Source organism: Acomys russatus, chromosome 11 (assembly GCF_903995435.1).
Source record: "Acomys russatus chromosome 11, mAcoRus1.1, whole genome shotgun sequence".
NCBI classification, from domain to species: domain Eukaryota; kingdom Metazoa; phylum Chordata; class Mammalia; order Rodentia; family Muridae; genus Acomys; species Acomys russatus.
Genome location: NC_067147.1, coordinates 51,028,782 through 51,048,532, shown reverse-complemented (window position 1 = coordinate 51,048,532; position 19,751 = coordinate 51,028,782). Strand labels below are relative to the sequence as shown.

The following is a 19,751-nucleotide window of genomic DNA, read 5'->3' as shown; positions in this document are numbered from 1 at the left end:
ACAAGGGATGGGATAATAATTGAGATGTAATATGAATAAATTAATAAAATATATTTAAAAAATGGATGCAGAGCCCAGGGGCACATCATGGAGAATACAGAAACAAACCCACACATCTACAGCCAAGAGATTCTCTCCAGTGTTGTCAAAAACAGCACTTTGGGAAGGATCACCTCTTCAAATAAGTGGTACTTGGAAAACTGAATTTCAATATACAGGAGGATGAAATCTGATGCAAACCTCCGTAGGAACTTAACGTGCCTTAGAGACCCAGAAGAAGCGCTTGAGACTATGAGGTAACTAGCAGCAAACACAAGGCACGCTTCCCAGGAAGTCTGTATAGGTAATAAATACATGTGGTAATATATCAAAAACCAGAAGGAGAAAAGCAAAATAGACAAATATGAATGCATAAACCTAAGAGTCTTTTGCATAATGGAAAGTGTCTCATGGGCAAGAGGAAGGGTCGCCTTCCATCCACATGAGAGAGGAGTAACACACAGAGTCAGGAAGGAACTCAAACAACAGCAAACACTTCTGGTTGATCAAAATTGGGTAAAAGATGTGAACAGGTATTTCTCACAATACAAAACAGAAAATGTCAACTGATATATAAACACGTTATGGTCCCAGAGTCATAAAAGAACTAAATGAAAACCAAAGGCCCACTCTTGCCACATTCATCTATGATAGTTATTCAGTGCAAAAATAAAAGCAAATCCTGGTAGTAAACTTGAGTCAAGGGCATTCGCATGTTACTGCGGTGGGTGTAAGTTAGCACAGCCATTAAGACAATTGAAATAGTTCTACATCAGTATATGTAATGTGTTTGTGTCTGTTGTACATGTGTGTATGAAATACGTATGTACCTATGTGTAAGTGTGTGCATTTGTGTGCTTGTGTGTATGCATGGTTGTATGTTTATGGTGTATTTGTTATGTTTGTATGTATACATATACATATGTACATATATATATACATATGTACATATATATATACATATATATGAGAGGACATGACCTCTTACAACCCCACACATGACCTTTCACAGCTCCACACACGTGTACACATTTGTATATTATGTATACATATATACACACATATAATACATGATAAATGTACATAATACGTACATACACACGTGTTTATGTGTATATGTCTGCTTATATGTGTGTAAATGAATACATTTATGTGCATGTTTTTGTGTAAATATCACTGTATAATCATAGAAACCAGAGCTTTTCAGATAGCTTAATCCATGGCTGACATAATAAAATGTAAAACAGTCATAGCATCCCGAATGTAGAAACAGTGTGCCTTTGATTTATTTTCTATTTATTTATTTACTACTTTTATGACTCCTGAGAAAGCATCTGTTATATATCTGTTGATGTTTAGGAACACAAGGTCCTCCTTGGACAGAGTGATGAGACTAAGTCCAATGACACGGACATGACCTCCTACAACCTCCCACATGAAGGCCTAGGCTGAATAGGGTTGTCTCCAGGAGGGAAATAACAAGAGTGGACTTGTGTCCTTGCATGGAGAGGACTCGGGGTGAGTTCTTCTTCACCCCGCCCCTGTCCCTGCACAAGAAAGCACAGTGAGGGCCTTCTGGACCCTGACTCTGGTGGCCATCTGACCTCACACGTCTCCATCTCAAGAATTTAGAGAAACATCTGTCATGTGAAGTGAACCACCAGTGTTTTGAGAGAGCAATGCTTCTTATTATTTCAGCGCGTGGGCTATAGTAACAGCAATGCTTTATTATTTTTTGAATAAAGTTGAGATATATACTTCATTTGATATAAATCAATAGATGAATGAATTCTTACGGGACAAAGAAGGGCTTTATTTATAGTAAAATAGCAGCGCATTGATGCAAAATGAACACTGTGGCATCAGTAATGATAGTTTTACCTATACGTCACCAGAAATATTAAATATAAATACTTGAAATGAGTGAGGACATGTAATCGATACACTTTACAGTAGTTCAGAAAATAGGCACTTCCATTTCTGTGTATGTGTGTGAGAGGTGTGAAAAGGGTCTTTGACATTTTGGAGTTGGGAGTTACAAGCAAGTGTGAGCTACCCAGTGCTGATGCTGGGAACTGGACCCAGGTCCTCTGCAAGGGCTGCAAGAGCGGAACCACTGAGCTGTCCTTAATGCAGTCACAGCTTCAAAGCATCCAAAGTGAAGTCAAGTAAGCTCTCTGTCCCCTGAGAGAGGAGAGAGAGCATCACCCCAGTGTTCTTGCCAGAAAACAGTAACTTGTGGGCCCTGGTTCTGTGGAATTAATAACCAAACTAACTGCAGGGACCATGTATTAAGTAGTAACTATCCAGGAGTCTTGAAAAAAAAAGTCAGCCATAGCAACCTAGGACATTTCAGCTTGATGGTCCTAAAGAAGTGGCAACTATGCCAATATGGGGTCCTGAACTGTGGATATATGCTATCAAGGGCTTTGTGTTAGCATGGGCCCTGTACTGGGCATCACACTCACTGGGGCTTTACTAGAGGACTAGTGAGAACTGCAAGTAGTCAGAGGGCTATTAGACTGTAGATACAGGTCTACTTATTTCTTGATTTTAGTGGTTGAGTTATAGTTTTATATATAAAAGAACCATTCTTTTTTAAAATATATATATATAAGAATGGTAACTTGTACCCTTTGATGATGATACAACATCGTGCTGACAAATTATTTCAAAATTATTATTCTGTAACCATCTTTTCTGTACCTTTTATGTTGTTTCAAAAGAAAGATGAGATTAAAGGATGCCATTTATATTTATGACATGGCAAAATGGCATATTTATGTTATGAGTCAATTGCATGCAAATATTCACATAGACACATACATGCCTTACATAGTCACATATTCACATAGACACATACATGCCTTACATAGTCACATATTCACATATTCACATAGACACATACATGCCTTACATAGTCACATATGAACGACTGTGAAGGGGAAAACGTGGAAGGAAAGGGATGAATGAAAAGAAGGGAATAGCAAAAATAAGAAAAATTTAAAAATCTATTGTATGAAATAAATAATGTCAACACATAACACATTTTTAAGTACAAATGTAAGAAAAAAGATTGTAGACGAAGTGTAAACTTCCAGGCCAGGTCATTTTAGCCTGCTGTGTTTGGTCCCAGTCTTTGCATTTTTCCGTCCTGCCTCACAGGGCAGCTTTTGGGTCCAAATCACCCAGTGGTGTCCAATCAGACACAATCAAGTGTGGCAATCAAGTGTGTGGTGCTTTCTGCCCATTTGATTACCCAAATCAAAAATAAACTACTTTTATTTTGGAGGAAGGGAGGGACTGGCTCTATTGACAAGCTGAGTCCATTTTTATTGTGCAATAATTCTGCTTCCCTTCCTGAGCTTTGTACTCTTGAGCTGCATGCAGCACTTAAAAACAAAGACGGCTGCTCCTTCTTGTGAGAGGTGGGTCATGTGATGCGCGGGTGGGTCACGTGGTGTACAAGTGGGTTACCTGTGTGAGTAAATCATGTGTGTGAGTGAGGAAACAAAGACAAAAAGATGTTTTGCTTTATGATTTTTCCAAACTATTGGATTTTAAAAATCTGTATCATAAATATATATTTACAGTAAGGACAAGAGGTATGAAATTGAATTCTTTAGGTTTCTTGAGTAAATTTAAACCTTCCAATATAAACAATCTCTGATTTCTTTAATCCTCAAATTGTTTTCTCAGCTGCAATCCTAGGAGAAAAGTGTGGGAACCCCACAGGCCTTTCTCCAGATCGATGGGGCTCACATTAATTTCACTAGAAAGCCGACTGCTGCTAACTGCTTCTTGAGGGTTTCTCAGAAACACTGTTTTTTGTTTCTTTCTATCTATCAAAATCTCAGGGAAAAATAATGGCATTTACATACTTAAAGTTTAATCAGCAAGAGGCTGGCAGTATGTGAAGCAATAAACAGCTTCAAGATGCTCAAACACACTCTGAGATTTATTAAAACAAAACAAAACAAAACAAAACCACAGCACAGCAAGATTCTTCACCGCCAAATTATTAAAGATAAAGGGATTGAAATGTCCCAAAGAAATATCTATAAGTAGTTCCCTCTGCAAATGTTCTACCTCAACTCAGAGTACAGATCAGCCCTGTTTTCATTGAACTTTAAAAGGAGCAAAATGGTTTAACTATGCTTACTGCAAAAAACAAAACAAAACAAGAAAACAAAAACTAACTAACCACCAAAACTCCTTGTGCCACCTACATTAGACAATGTACTTTTTCTTCAAATCATACAGTAGTCTCCTAGCATAAAACAAATGGAATTTCTCACTTTCATTTACAGGTATAGTTGAGTTAAAAGTCATTTGTAAAAAACATAGATGCACAAAGACAGGCCCAGAGATATCTCCAGAGAACTGGGAAGTGTCACCTTCAAAGTAGATATGACAAAAACTTGTCAAACAAAGCACTCAACATATGACGAAGGTAAATCCAAAGCATCTTTTGCTCAAGTGCCTGAAAGGTACAGGGTGTCCTGCCTCTACATGAGTCTCCATGATATCCTGTGATATTTAGTTAAAGATGATATTGCACTGGGACATGCGGATTCACTCTGAGCCAGCCATGACCATCTCTATCAAACAACAGAGGCTGTGGTTACCTAAAGAAAATAGGGTCTCCTAGTCATGGCAACAAACAATACGAGGATACTAGAGTGAGAAAGAGGATAGAATCATAATCATGGGCGCTCACTTGGGATTCCAGCCATCACTCCCTCCTGCCCTTGCTGCACGTGGTCTTGAAGGAAGGGTTGGAATACTGTGGAGTTCAGCCTAGCATCTGCCCTAAGTTACTTCACGGTGTATAAAACAGCAGCTTCAGGCTGCCTTTGGCCCTATGAGGATGTTAGTGCCTTGTGTAGGTCAAAAGATCGTCAACTGATGTATGTTAGATTATCTTGTATGGGATTCTCTCTCAGGAATGTTCTTGATAATCAAGCTATAAGTATGAGATTTTTCTTGAGGCTATAAAGCAAAGGCAGTGATGGATAGATGTGTTTCACAAAAATCTTCGTGTTAAATTCCATCTTCAAAATGACAACTATAGAAGATGTGACCTGTATAAAAATGCAACATCCAGGATCTGGGTTAGATTATTCTGCAAGTGAAGGAGGAAGTGATGAAGCATGCCTGCTTTAAGTGTTTCCCAAACAGACAGAACTAGTGTGTGCTGTTACAGGATGATTGAATTGCTAGAACACACACACACACACACACACACACACACACACACACACACACACACACACACACACATATATTGAAATCCTCAGAAAAATGTAAACTACTTTTGTTAGGATAACTTAAAACGTAAACTTAAAAGGATAGTTTTAAGACCAGTCTCTATGTAGAGATATTTTTACACTTTTCTGACTTTGCTCCATATAAAGTAAATGTGTATTTTGCCAATGTTACTAGGATAGTAATGCTGTCACTTAACATAAATTCAAAGGTCACAAGAATACAATTTGCTACCAATAGTTCTATGTAGTGAGATATCTTAATATCTAACTTTGTATGCATTTGTATTTAAAAAGCTACCAATATAATGCTAATGTCATTCAATTGAGTCACTATGTTCCTTGGATCAGAAATTCACTTTTTTCAATCATTTATTTTTAAAAATAGAACAAAATATAGTAAGATAAAACAAAAACTATCATTTCAAAGTTGGACAAGACAGACCAACAGAAAGAAAAGAGCCCAAGAGAAGGCATAATAATCAGAGATCCACTTGTTCACACACCCAGGGATCCCATTAAAAACACTAAACTGGAAGCCATAATTTATAAACAGAGGGCCCGGTGCAGACCCATGCAGGTCTGCGCAGCCTGCTTCATTCAGATTCAACTTTATGCTTTTGACAGAAACTGTCCTCCCAAAACCTGTAATAGAATCTACACGAGTCTCTGACAAAGACAGGTTAGTGAAAGCACTATTGGGAATGTTGTTGCTTTAAGGGCCTGGAGTGAAGGCTCAGAGGTGAGGAGCACTTGCGCCCTCACTGCTCTTGCAGAAGGCTTCAGTTCAGTCCCCAGGTCCCCATGAGGTACAACTCCAACTGCAAGGGCCTGACTTCCTTCTTACTTCTGCTGGCTTCTGCATGCACATAGTGCACACATGTATACTCAGGCACACACACGTACATACACAATCAATCAATGGATACTTTTACAAAGAAATTTTATTCTTTGTGATTTTCAAATGTATTAATTTTAAGGAACATGGAATTATCAATCTGTAAAAATATGATCATATCACTTACCTTCATCCCTGTCCCTGCTCTGTCCCTTCCCATGACCCCTTCCTCTATCCCGTCTTATGCTACTCTAACTCCCAATCAAATTGGTGGCTTCTTTATCATTATTTTTGTTTTATACACACACAAATACATAAACATAAACACATAAATATCTGAATTAAAAACTGCTGAGTCCATTTGGTGTGGCTTGTGTGCGCATGATTTCAGAGTTGACCACTTTTCATTTAATTATTTGTAGTCAAAGTCGTTCTATTTTCTTAGGATCTTGATCTAGTTGTAGTAAAATTGTAAAGTGACTAGCTATTTAGTACAAATTGAATATTTTGTGTTTGATGCTAACTTTGGCAGTGGTGCCATCGGGGCACAGTTACTTTCTAATTAAGCTAAAATGTTGTTGATAACAGTTCTGGTTAAGTGTGGTTATCCAGCTTTTATGGCAGGCAATAAGGCTACTTGTGGCCCTGGATGACATTTTTTAATCGTAATTAAAATGCTTCAAAATGTGCATGTTTCTAAAGTATTTTTCTGAGATCAAAATTTCATGAAGCAATGTACACTAGAACTGGATTTTCTAGGCCTGGGGCTTCAGGGCTCCTTAAAGAAGGTCAGGATCGTCGGGGAATACGGGACCCGCTATGGTGCGTCCCTATGGGAAATGGTGAAGAAAATTGAAATCAGCCAGCACGCCAAGTACACTTGCTCCTTCTGTGGCAAGACCAAGATGAAGAGACGAGCCGTTGGCATCTGGCACTGTGGTTCCTGCATAAAAACAGTGGCTGGTGGGGCCACTTCTGCCATCACAGTGAAGTCTGCCATCAGAAGACTCAAGGAACTGAAAGACCAGCAGAAGCGCTACCCATTAAGACTTGCCTAGCCTGCAATAAATGGGTTAATTTACGTAAAAAAAAAAGATGTTTCTGTTCCTAATAACATGTTTTAAAAGACTGCTTCTGACTACTTAAGACGCTGAGTGCTAATCGGGTCAAGTTTATGTATTTCAGAGCTAGTCAGGAACTATGTAGACAAGGGACAGCAGCTGGTGAGGTCAGCTGAAGGCAGTGGGACCGGGGAGAAACACTGAAACTGAGCTGTCTTGGGACTAACCAGTTTGGTTGTCTGACTGGAAGTGGGGGCTACAGAGAAAGTCGAAGTTCAGGGGTGACTTGAAAGGAGGTCTGAGAACTTGCAAAATGAAGATGCCAGTTAGTGAGTGTGGGGGTAAATGCAGGGGGGCCCTTGTTTATCTTGGAAGAAAGAGAGTTAGTGTCAAGTGCTCAGTCCAAAATAAATTAATTCTGAGATTCCGTGACATTACTGTGACAGCTATCTCATAACTCCTTCTAAGAACAGAGCAGTGTCCCCCATGTGTGTTGGAAATGCTGCCTGCCAAATGGCTTTAGCTGTCACCCCGTGCAGGAATTGTCTTCCAAAGGGAGATGCCTTGCTATCTTCCTGCATCCCACTCCCTGGGTAACCCTCACAACTCGCAGGTACTGCCTGCCTCAGCTCTGGCTTCAGTGGAGTCCGCTAGACAGAACTGGCACTTTGATGAAACCCAGTATCTCCCAGATTCCGATACTCCTGCATCCTGCTCTCTCTCCCCCAAAAAGATGCTCAGAAAGGCCTACTCTTGAGGGTCAGGGTCAATGCTCAGTAGTTAACAGCAATGACTGCTCTACCAGGGGACTTAAGTCACAGTGCCTGCATAGTGGTTCACAACCATCTGTACCTCTAGTTCCAGTGACCTGACAACCTCTCCTGGCCACCACCAGCACCAGCATGCACTTGATGCACAGAAAAACATGCAAGCAAACACTCATACATGTAACATGTGTGCGTGCATGCATGCACATTTAAACTCCATTCCACTCAAGAAAGAAAAATTTCTCTATGAATTTCCGTTAATTTTGTTCAAGAAGCAGACAATGGACATTATCAAACAGCCTACTCTCCTTCGTTTTGCTCCATCCTTCCCTTCTCCCTTTTATCCTTCTATTTATTTACCATATATCTGTCTGTCTGTCTATCTATCTATCTATCTATCTATCTATCTATCATATATAATCTATCATTTATCTATCTATCATCTCTCATGTATGTATGTATGTACGTATGTACGTATGTATGTATGTACGTATGTATGTACGTATGTATGTATGTATGTATGTATCATCTATCTATCTCTATCATAATTTGTCATCCCTCTCAGTCTATCTATTATTTTCTACTATCTGTCCATTTTTTAATATAAACTACAATTTAGGCTTGGAGCTAGATAACCAATATCATTATCTCACACATTTTAGCTGTGGCTTCTGCACTCCTGACATTATTCTTCTGAGATAATGCTAATAATGAAAGAGCCATTCTAAATCTAAAATTTAGTGCTAACGAAGGCACACAAATAAATTTCCCACTACACAAACTGAAGATAAAGGGGAAAAAAATCAATGCACTTCCTCCTCTACACATATAGGAGAGGCAGGGCAGCCCACCAACTGGGATAAATGGTGCCCGTCATGCATGGGATGACATCTTCAAGCCCAACCTTCAGTTCTCATCAGGACAGTAACACGTGAAGGAACTTGAATGCTCAGAGAAAATAGTTGATCACAGAAGAGAAAAAATATTAAAGAAAGGTACCCAGCACAACACTGTCAATTATCTGGTGCACACCTGCACCCGGTGCATGGTGTTGAGTGAATCATAAACTCCTGGGTCATCTTCAGGGCAAAAGTACATCCCATTGTATAAGGAATATTTGTCAAATAAAAAGGGAAAGAAATGAAAGAGGAGAGCAAGAGCCTGAAACTTCTAGAGCACTTCAAATGTCAGAAAAGCAAATTAGCACCTCTGACAGGCCCCGAGCTGTAGATGGGCACAGGTAGGACAGCTTGCATTTGATTCAGACTGTTACGGGAAAGAATCAATTCTGTAGCGAGGTCAAGGCAGAAGGGCATTTTTCTTCAAGACTAAATATAATGCTGCCTTAGGCATGTGGGTTAAACTCCATGGCATTTTGAAGCTACCATTTAATATGGAAGAAGATGGATGGAAAATACACTGCAGACCCACATAGCAACTCTGGAGGGAAGAAAGTCCTGCCCCATGTCACCAAGGTTGGCATGAGAGTAAGAAACGGAGGTCCGAGGGCAGTTTTCCTCTCTGGAATACCATCCCTACAATAGTCCTCATACAGAGAGGCGACCACAGCTTCCTAAACAGCCTTAGGGAGAATGAAAAGGACATATTTAACAGTGGCTGTGTGGCTGAAAGCCAGGACCACTGTAGTCGCTAGATTCTAAGTTTCTCCTGAAGCAAATCGTTCACTACCTAAGTCTTTTCCTTTTCTTTTTGTGTTAGGTGGCACCACCGTATGGGTAGAAAGGAGAAGGACAGACAGCTGCAGGCACCACTGTGCCTCTTACACGTCCTCTTATTGCAAGACTCTGGAGGGGTAATTTGATGGACGCCTTTCAACTTAAGAGGTCATGAGTTTAAACTGTGTCTCAGCGGACGATGAACAAAAGACGTTGGTAGTCTTTGAGGAACCCTTGATGGTGACACCCTTATTCCTTCTCATCCATCCCGCCGCCACAGCTGTGTTCTTACTTTTGCTTCTTCCAGAAACACTAAGGGGAATAGAAATGTCATTGCAAGTATTTTTTCCCCCAGCCTTTGTGCCAAAGAAATGTGAGATACGAGAAAAGCAAACTCGATTCATCTTGAATGCCCAGTTAGTGTTATTCTCTTATAACAAAATTCCAAGACCTTCCTGAGATTTACTGGCATAAAAAACCAGGCTGCCTTATAAGCAAATGCTATGGTTTATCTTATACAAGGCATATTACAAAGGAAACATTGTAAGGGAGGATTTAATTGTAAACCATGGATAATTTCTTGACTGAATATTTAATTTTTAAGATTTATTATGTTTTTGTATTTTTTGTTTTGATAAATACTCTCTCATGGATATGCTTTTTATTATTTTATTTAAATGACTGCATATTAATATTTATTTTCCCCATCCTTATAATAATATGGTTAGCTGTTTTGTCTAACTGGATAAGTGCTATATATTTTTAATTTGCCCATTAGAATTCTTGATATTTTATTATTATTGATATTTCTACTTGCCTGTAATTTTGTGGCCCACACATTCTATTAGTAAATAAATAATACCTTTTGATTGTGAGCCTAGCCTTTAACAGCTGACCTATCTCTCCAGCCCTAATAATTAAATAATAAAAAGGAAAACATCACGTCTCGTGGATAACATCAGTAAAGTAAATATTAAATGAAAACCCCAGAAGAGCTTGGGAATGCCAATGGAATTCTGGCATGTGGGTAGCCACAGGGTGACCTTGCCACTGTGATTGAGGTGGTCATAGGTCATATGGATGTAAAAACGTTGAGCAAAAAGTAGCGGTGTCCTATGTTGAGGCTGGGGTTTTCCTCAACGTGTTACTTTAATAAATGTCTCTTAATGTCAAGTCCAGCTTCCTGAATACCTCTATCAGAAACTATGCCATATCCAAGCAACACTAGGAAACATGAAGTCTGTCCTATGAACAGGTAAAGTAATATCTTATGACTAATTTTGTTTTTTTTAAAAGGAAAGTTATTAATATTTTAGTGGGCACTAGTAATTGTTATATCTAGTATGACATTTTTGACACAACATACAAATACATACACATGCATACACACAGAGACACACAAACTTAGATACCACACATACACACATGTATATCTATACAAGGCACAGATTGACACATACATACAAACACAGACAGATGAACACATGCACACACATACACATGTACACACACATGCACATACACTAACACAGATACTTAGATACATATGTACACACACACACACACATATACACAACTATACTTTGCTCATATTGAACCTTTTTACCCCGCACTAAACAGCATCTTCTATTTTAATGTCATATATACAGAGAGAGGTGTAGGAATATATATTTATATCTGAGTCTGCATATGAGATTAAAAAGTGGTATTTCGGGGATTCCAGGATGGCGGCAACCAGTAAGCCACGTATCTGATCTACTCCGAGGAGACCAGAGACATAAGATGAGCAAACTGTAGGTGAGTGGGGCCCCAAAGGCTGCAGACCAAACAGGGGGCCTACCCCCCTGGGACAAGCAACATCCCGGAGGTACTAAACACACTCCCCAAACTCTGGAACAGAATCCACATGCAAACTGCGTCCTGTGTATAAAGCACAGTCTTGTTGTTTGGGGAGGGGATTTTCCGGAGTCCCCAGCCAGAGGAGTCTCAGTGAAGAGGGTGAATCTGCCCTAGGTCCTCCTTCCACACCACCCCAAACTGCGGAGGATACCCGCCTAGGCAGAGTGGAAACATAGGCGGCGGGACCCAACAGAGACAGCTAAAGTGGGACTGCAGCTCACTGGCCTTCCGGGGCCCAACCTAACACCGATCATAGTGGACTGAGCCTGCAAACAGAGGCAGTGAGAAACCAGCTTGGACTGCTTCCACAGACCTATCGGGAGACGTGGGTCGTGCCTACAGCGATAGCTGAACATCATAGCCCTGCGGGAAGACAGGTTCGCTGGCTTCAGCCAGAGCTCCGCAACCCTATTGTTCCTACCCAGCCGCAAGACACTGGCCCTGCACTCCCCGAACAAAGGAGCCTACCCAGGACTCCTGGCTCTGAGCAAGGCAGGCACTCCCATATTATAGGGAGACGAGTCGTGGGTGGGTCGTGTTTGTAGTGTCTAATTGCTGACCTAGAGCGTTAGAGGAATGCCATAGCCCAGTGGGAAGATCTGGTTCTGTGGGCGACCGCCAGAGCTCTGCAATCCTAAACTCCCTAACCTCCCAGCTACAAGGCTCTCGCCCTGCACTCCCCGAACGAGAGAGCCTAGCTGAGGCTCCTGGCCCCAACAAGGCAGGTACTCTCACATTATCGGGAGATGAACCATGGGTCTTGCTCGCAGTGTCTAATTGCTGACCATGAGCGACCTTGGTCCCTCCAGGCATAGAGCTCTGGGAGAGGTTGGACACTGCTACAGGGTACAGAGACAGAGCTAAAAGACAGCTACACCCCCAGATGATCTGAACTACCTGGGGTGTGGACTACAAAGCCACAGGAAGGACAGGCAGCTGGGATCAACTTACACAACCAGACGTTTGTGTGCGGACCTTATTCTAGGTCCCAAAACTGCTGTTCTGAATTACATCAGTAAAGTCCAAACAGATATCTACTCTGGCTGACTCAGCCTGGAGCCAAAGGTGCAGAGGAAAATCACCAGGAGTGAAACCAGATCACCTACCTGTTCCACATAAATACTCCCTGATCCCCACAGGCAAGAGCACCTGACCTATAATCGGTCATCAATTAACCACTCTCAACCAGCGAAGGTCAATACAAAATACCTTTCAACATCAGAGCCATCAAAATGACAAGAGGACAGCGAAAGAATGCTATCAAAAACCAAAACAATTTGGCATCTCCGGATCCCAACAATCTCAAAGAAAACAACCTAGAGAACCTAACAGCAATGGATAGGCAAGAAAATGACCTCAAGTCCTTAGTAAAGAAAATAATAATGGAAGAAACAAATAAAATCTGTAAACAAATGCAGGAGGAGGCAAACAAGACGACTGAAGAGTTAAAAGACTCATATAAAGAGGCACTTGAAGAACTTCAGAAAAATATAAATAACCAGATGATGGAAATCATTAAAACAGTACAAGACATGAAGATAAAAATGGAAGCTATGATGCAGGAACACACAGAAGAAAAACGTGATCAAGAGGCATCAAAGAAGAAAGCAAACATCTCAGAGGTGGCCTTATCTAACAGATTGCAAGAAATGGAAAACGAATATTGGGACTTGAAGATACAATCGCAGAACTGGAAACAACCATTCAGGGAAATGCTAAATCTGAAAAGTTCCTAACACAGACCATTCAAGAACTAAAAGACAACATGAAAAGACGAAACTTGAGAATAATAGGGATAGAGGAAAGAGTAGATAGCCGACTCCACAGCCCAGAACACATCTTTAATCAAATAATGGAGGAAAACATTCCCAATTTGAAGAAAGAGATGCATACGAGCATATAAGAGGCCTAAAGAACACCAAATAGAATAGATCTGAAAAGAAAATCTTCCCGCCACATAATAATGACAACACAAAATATACAGAACAAGGAAAAAATATTGAAAGCGGCAAGAGAAAAAGGCTGAGTAACATATGAAGGCAAACCTATAAGAATTACTCCTGACTTTTCAGCAGAGACCATGAAAGCCAGAAGGGCCTCGACAGAGGTGCTGCAAACCCTAAGAGAACACAGATACCAGGCAAGACTACTATATCCAGCAAAATTATCAATAACCATTGACGGAGAAGACAAGTTATTTCACGACAAAAACAAATTCAAACAGTACCTAGCTACAAATCCGGCTTTACAGAAGCTATTAGAAGGAAAACTCCACCCCAACTGGTCAAACTACAACCAAAACTACATAGGAAATAGGTAAATATACCATTGCAAAATCACAACCTCACAAAATCTCGACTGTTACAAATACCAAAAATGAAGGGACTTACCAATCACTGGTCATTAATATCTCTTAATGTCAATGGTCTCCATTCTCCAATAAAAAGACACAGACTAATGGAGTGGATGCATAAACATGACCCAACATTCTTCTGCATTCAAGAAACACACCTCAACCACAAGGACAGACATTGCCTCAGAGTAAAAGGTTGGGGAAAAATATTCCAAGCAAATGGTCACAAGAAGCAAGCTGGGGTAGCCATTCTAATATCTAATAAAATAGACTTTCAACCAAATTTAATCAAAATAGATGAGGATGGACACTTTGTACTCATCAAAGGTAAAGTCAACTAAGAAGACATCACAATTTTGAACATCTATGCTCTGAATACAAGGGTTCCCACATTTGTAAAAGAGTTATTAACAAAGTTTGCCCCACTCATTGATACCCACATATTAATAGTGGGAGACTTCAACACCCCTCTTTCACTCAAGGATAGGTCTTTGATTCAAAAACTAAGCCGGGAAATAACCTCATTAACCAATGTCATGAATCAAATGGATCTAACAGATATCTACAGAACTTTCCACTCAAATGCAAAGGATTATACCTTTTTCTCAGCACCCCATGGAACATTCTCTAAAACTGATCACATAGTTGGTCATGAAGCAAACCTCAATAGATACAAGAAGATTGAAATAATACCTTGTATCTTATCAGATCACCATGGTCTAAGGCTGGACTTCAACAACAACAGAAATAACAAAAAGCATACTAACACGTGTTAACTAAACAACTTTCTACTTAATGACACATGGGTCATGGAAGAAATAAGGGAAGAAATAAAAGACTTCCTGAAATTCAACGAAAATGATGGAACAACATACCCAAATATGTGGGACACATTGAAAGTAGTGCTAAGAGAAAAATTCATAGCACTAAGCGCCTTCAAAAAGAAAAAGAAATCATCCCACATAAACAACCTAACAACACATCTGGAAGCTCTAGAAAAAAAAGAAGCAGAAACACCCAAGAGGAGTAGACGCCTAGAAATAATCAAACTCAGGGCTGCAATCAATAAATTAGAAACAAAGAGAACAATTCAAAGAATCAACAAAACCAAGAGCTGGTTCTTTGAGAAAATTAACAAGATAGACAAACCGTTAGCCAATCTAACTAAAAGACAGAGAAACACTATCCAAATTAACAAAATCAGAAATGAAAAGGGAGACATAACAACAGACACTGATGAAATACAAAGAATCATAAGAACCTACTTTAAAGGCATTTATGCCACAAAATTCAAAAATTTAAGGGAAATGGACAAATTTCTCTACCAATTCCATTTGCCAAAATTGAACCAAAACCAGATAAACAAATTAAATAGCCCTATTTCGCCTATAGAAATAGAAACAACCATTGATAGTCTCCCAACCAAAAAAAGCCCAGGGCCAGATGGTTTCAGTGCAGAACTCTACCAGTCCTTCAAAGAGGAGCTAATACCGATACTATTCAAGCTATTCTGAAAGATGGAAATGGACGGAATACTACCAAATTCCTTCTATGAGGCCACAGTCACATTGATACCTAAACCTTACAAAGACCCAACAAAAAAAGAGAATTTCAGACCAATTTCTCTTATGAACATTGATGCAATAATACTCAACAAAATACTCGCAAAGCGAATACAACAGCATATCAAAGACATCATTCACCATGACCAGGTAGGATTCATTCCAGGCATGCAGGGATGGTTTAACATACGGAAATCCATCAATGTAATCCATCATATAAACAAACTGAAAGAGAAAAACTACATGATCATCTCTTTAGATGCAGAAAAAACATTTGACAAAATCCAACACCCATTTATGGTTAAAGTTTGGAGAGATTGGGAATACAAGGCACTTATCTAAACATAATAAAGGCTATATACAGCAAACCAACAGCCAACATTAAATTAAATGGAGAGATACTCAAGGAAATTCCTTTAAAATCGGGAACCAGACAAGGCTGCCCTCTGTCCCCATATCTCTTCAATATAGTTCTTGAAGTTCTAGCCAGAGCAATAAGGCACCAAAAGGGGATCCAAATGGGAAAGGAAGAAGTCAAATTATCCCTATTTGCAGATGATATGATAGTGTATATAAGTGACCTGCAAAATTCCACTAGAGAACTCCTACAGCTGATAAACACCTTCAGCAAGTTGGCAGGATACAAAATAAACTCAAAAAAGTCAGTAGCTTTCCTGTATACAAATGACAAATAGGCAGAGGAAGATATTAGAAAAACTATTCCCTTCACAATAGCCACAAACAATATAAAATATCTAGGAGTAATTTAACCAAGCAAGTGAAGGACTTATTTGAAAAAAACTTCAAACCTCTGAAGAAAGAGATTGAAGATGACATCAGAAGATGGAGGGATTTACCTTGTTTGTGGATCGGGAGAATCAACATAGTAAAAATGGCCATCTTACCAAAAGCAATTTACAGATTCAACGCAATCCCTATCAAAATACCCACAAAATGTTTTGAAGATATTGAAAGATCAATTCTCAAATTCATATGGAGAAATAAAAAAACCCAGAATAGCAAAAACAATCCTATACAATAAAAGATCCTCCAGAGGAATCTCCATACCTGATATCAAGCTGTACTACAGAGCAACAGTAATAAAAACAGCATCGTACTGGCAAAGCAATAGGCTGGTGGATCAATGGAATCGAATTGAAGACCCAGAGATGAATCCACACACATTTGCTCACTTGATTTTTGACAAAGAAGCCAAATCTATTCAATGGAAAAATTATAGCATCTTCAACATATGGTGCTGGTCTAACTGGATGTCTACATGTAGAAAAATGCAATTAGACCCTTATTTGTCACCATGCACAAAACTCAAGTCCAAGTAGATTAAAGACCTTAACTTAAAACGAGAGACATTAATTCAGTTAGAGGAAAAAGTGGGGAAGAGCCTGGAACACATAGGCACAGGAAACAACTTCCTGAACAGTACGCCAACAGCCCAGGCCTTAATGTCAACAATTAATAAATGGGACCTCATGAGGCTGAGAAGCTTCTGTAAGGCAGGAGACACTGTCAGTAGAACTAAGCGACAGCCTACAGACTGGGAAAAGATCTTCACCAACCCTTCATCTGACAAAGGTTTAATATCCAAAATATATAAAGAACTCAAGAAATTAAACACCACAAAACCAAACAACCCAATTGCGAAATGGGGCTTGGAACTTAACAGAGAATTCTCAGCAGAGGAATATCAAATGGCCGAGAAACACTTAAAGAAATGCTCTTCCTCATTAGTCATCAGAGAAATGCAAATCAAAACGACACTGAGATTCCATCTTACACCTATCAGAATGGCTAAGATCAAAAACTCAAATGACACCACGTGTTGGCGAGGATGTGGAGAGAGAGGAACACTCCTTCATTGCTGGTGGGAATGCAAACTAGTACAACCACTTTGGAAAGCTATCTGGCGCTTTCTCAGAAAACTGGGAATAGGGCTTCCTCAAGACCCAGCTATCCCACTCCTTGGAATATACCCAGAAAATGCCCTATCACACAACAGGGACATATGCTCAACCATGTTCATAGCTGCTTTATACATAATAGCCAGAACATGGAAACAGCCTAAGTGTCCCTCAGTAGAAGAATGGACTAAGAAACTGTGGTACATTTACACGATGGAATACTACTCAGCTATTAAAAACGAGGAATTCCCAAAATTTGTGGACAAATGGATTGATCTAGAAATTATTATGAGTGAGTTCACCCAGAAGCAAAAAGAGACAAATGGTATATACTCACTTATGTCAAAACACTAGTCCGAGGGATACGTACCATGAAAAACTTTACTTACCAAGAAAGTGGGTCAGAGGAGAGGACATCCTATTGAGACTTTAGGCGAGAGTAACATGGAAGAATAAGGAAATAGTAGGACCCACAGGGTCCTGGAAACCTACAAGAAGAACTTTATGACAGGCAGATCTGGATCCTGGGGTCCTCCTCAAACTAAGGCACCAGCCAAGGAGAATATAGGCAGTAAACTTTGAACCCCTACCAAGACCTAGCCGACAAACATGATATTCTCCACCGTTGAGTGGAGAGTGAGATCTGACTCTCACACGAACTCTGGTGCCCCTTTTCTGACCACGTCCCCTGGATGGGGAGGCCTGGCGGCGTCAGAGGAAGGATAGCAAATTACCAAGAAGAGACTCGATATTCTAAGAGCATATATAGGGGGAGGAGGTCTCCCTCAGTCACAGACATAGGGGAGGGGAGAAGGGGGGAAGTGGGAGGGAGGGAAGAATGGGAGGAAACAGGGGAAGGGCTAACAATCGAGATGTAATATGAATAAAATAATAAAATGGAAAAAAAAGAAAGAAAGAAAAAAAATAGGCTTTGTGTGGCATGGTGCTAAAAAAAAAAAGTAGTATTTCATTTTCTGTCTTTCTCTTAAGTCCTCTTCTATACGACACTTCCTCTTCATATAGTTTTTTTCCTGATACCATTTACATCACTCTTTAAACCAGAGACAATTAAGTATTGACAGCATATGCAAAACAGATTGAAGCCACACACACACACACACAGTCAACGGCAAACCTGAAGTGTTTCAGTATGTTTTGGTTAGTGACATGTAAATCCTGAAAACCAAGCTATTCCCTCATAAGAACCTCATACGCTAGGCACCTTGAGCTGTAAGTAGGAATATCATCCCAGAGCACCGTTTCCATGCCAACGAATACACTGAAACACGGCCATTAACACATATTTGTGGCCATAGGGTAAAAGGAAGTTTGTCTCACACTCTGAATGCCACCGTCGACCAGAGATTGGATGACATTGCAGCAAACATAAATCTAGCTGGGAAAAGCAAGGACGACGGTTGGCTGTCCACCTCAATTGCAAAGCACAAAATATTCACACACACGCTTTTTTATCCTTTCGTTCTCTCCCGCGATCATTGCGAGCAATCCCTGCCAGCCCATGTTAGGTTTTCACCTACGCAGTCTATGAAATAGATCCGCCTATGTGGAAGGCCCTTATCCACATGCCATTTGCCCCTGACCCTTTCTTCCCAGGCAGAAATGTCATTCGCTACAACGTAAGCAAGTGTGAGAGGGCTTCCGCCCGGCTTAGTAGAAGCCATCGCCTGTGACCTCTCGGTATGTTACACACCTGGAGATTTAACAACACAGCCCCGATCCTCATGGCTTCACTGACTTCCAGACTGTACATCAGCTGTGGGAAGCGGGGAGGGCTCTGGTTGTTGGGAGGCAGGACCTCGATGTACACGGTACAGATGGAGTGCCTGCACGGAGAGAGCGGAGAGGGGTGCTTAACGATTCGCACTGCTTCTGAAAGTTAGAAGGCAGTTTTCATTTGTTTGCCGGGTTTACAGGACTAGAAAAATACAGCTTTTATAGAAAGCAATAAAATCATGAAAGAATAAAACAATAAAAGTTACTACCAAAATATAATGCCTTTGTGAAATTAGCTTAGTAAAAGGAAAAAAAAAAAGGCCTCTATTACCTGTTTCTACTACTCAGATTAATAGTGTAAGTTAAAAAGCAGTGGCTGCAAAGGACAGCTAATAAATTAACTTGCTTCAACTGATTTTCCTATTTGTCTTTAATAGCAAAGAAAAGCAAACAGAAAACAAACAAAATCTTTCTGTAAACACCTGGTAATAAAAGTTGTCTTTCAGGCTCTCCTCCAATTAAATCAGGTGAAGGAGTACTGATTAATTCAACATATGTATGTATATATGTATATATATATATATATGTGTGTGTGTGTGTGTGTGTGTGTGTGTGCGTGTGCATATGTACGCATGC

The 19,751-nt window shown here is 40.0% G+C and overlaps 2 protein-coding genes across 2 annotated transcripts in view; one reads left to right on the top strand and one right to left on the bottom strand.

Annotated features, from left to right (window-relative positions):
• Pcdh15 (protocadherin related 15) overlaps positions 1-19,751 on the bottom strand; it is a 428,603-nt gene that overhangs the window by 235,148 nt on the left and 173,704 nt on the right. Inside the window, exon 13 of the mRNA XM_051153212.1 lies at positions 19,093-19,225. Coding sequence (XP_051009169.1) covers positions 19,093-19,225 — 133 coding nt within the window. The remainder of the gene's footprint in view (positions 1-19,092; positions 19,226-19,751) is intronic.
• Positions 6,870-7,202, top strand: LOC127195254 (60S ribosomal protein L37a-like). Its single transcript, XM_051152648.1, has one exon. The coding sequence runs from the start codon at positions 6,870-6,872 to the stop codon at positions 7,200-7,202; it is 333 nt and encodes a 110-aa protein (XP_051008605.1).

Bases quoted from the DNA above. Each gene is read 5' to 3' on its own strand.
- LOC127195254 (XM_051152648.1), top strand. From the start codon at position 6,870: ATGAAGCAATGTACACTAGAACTGGATTTTCTAGGCCTGGGGCTTCAG.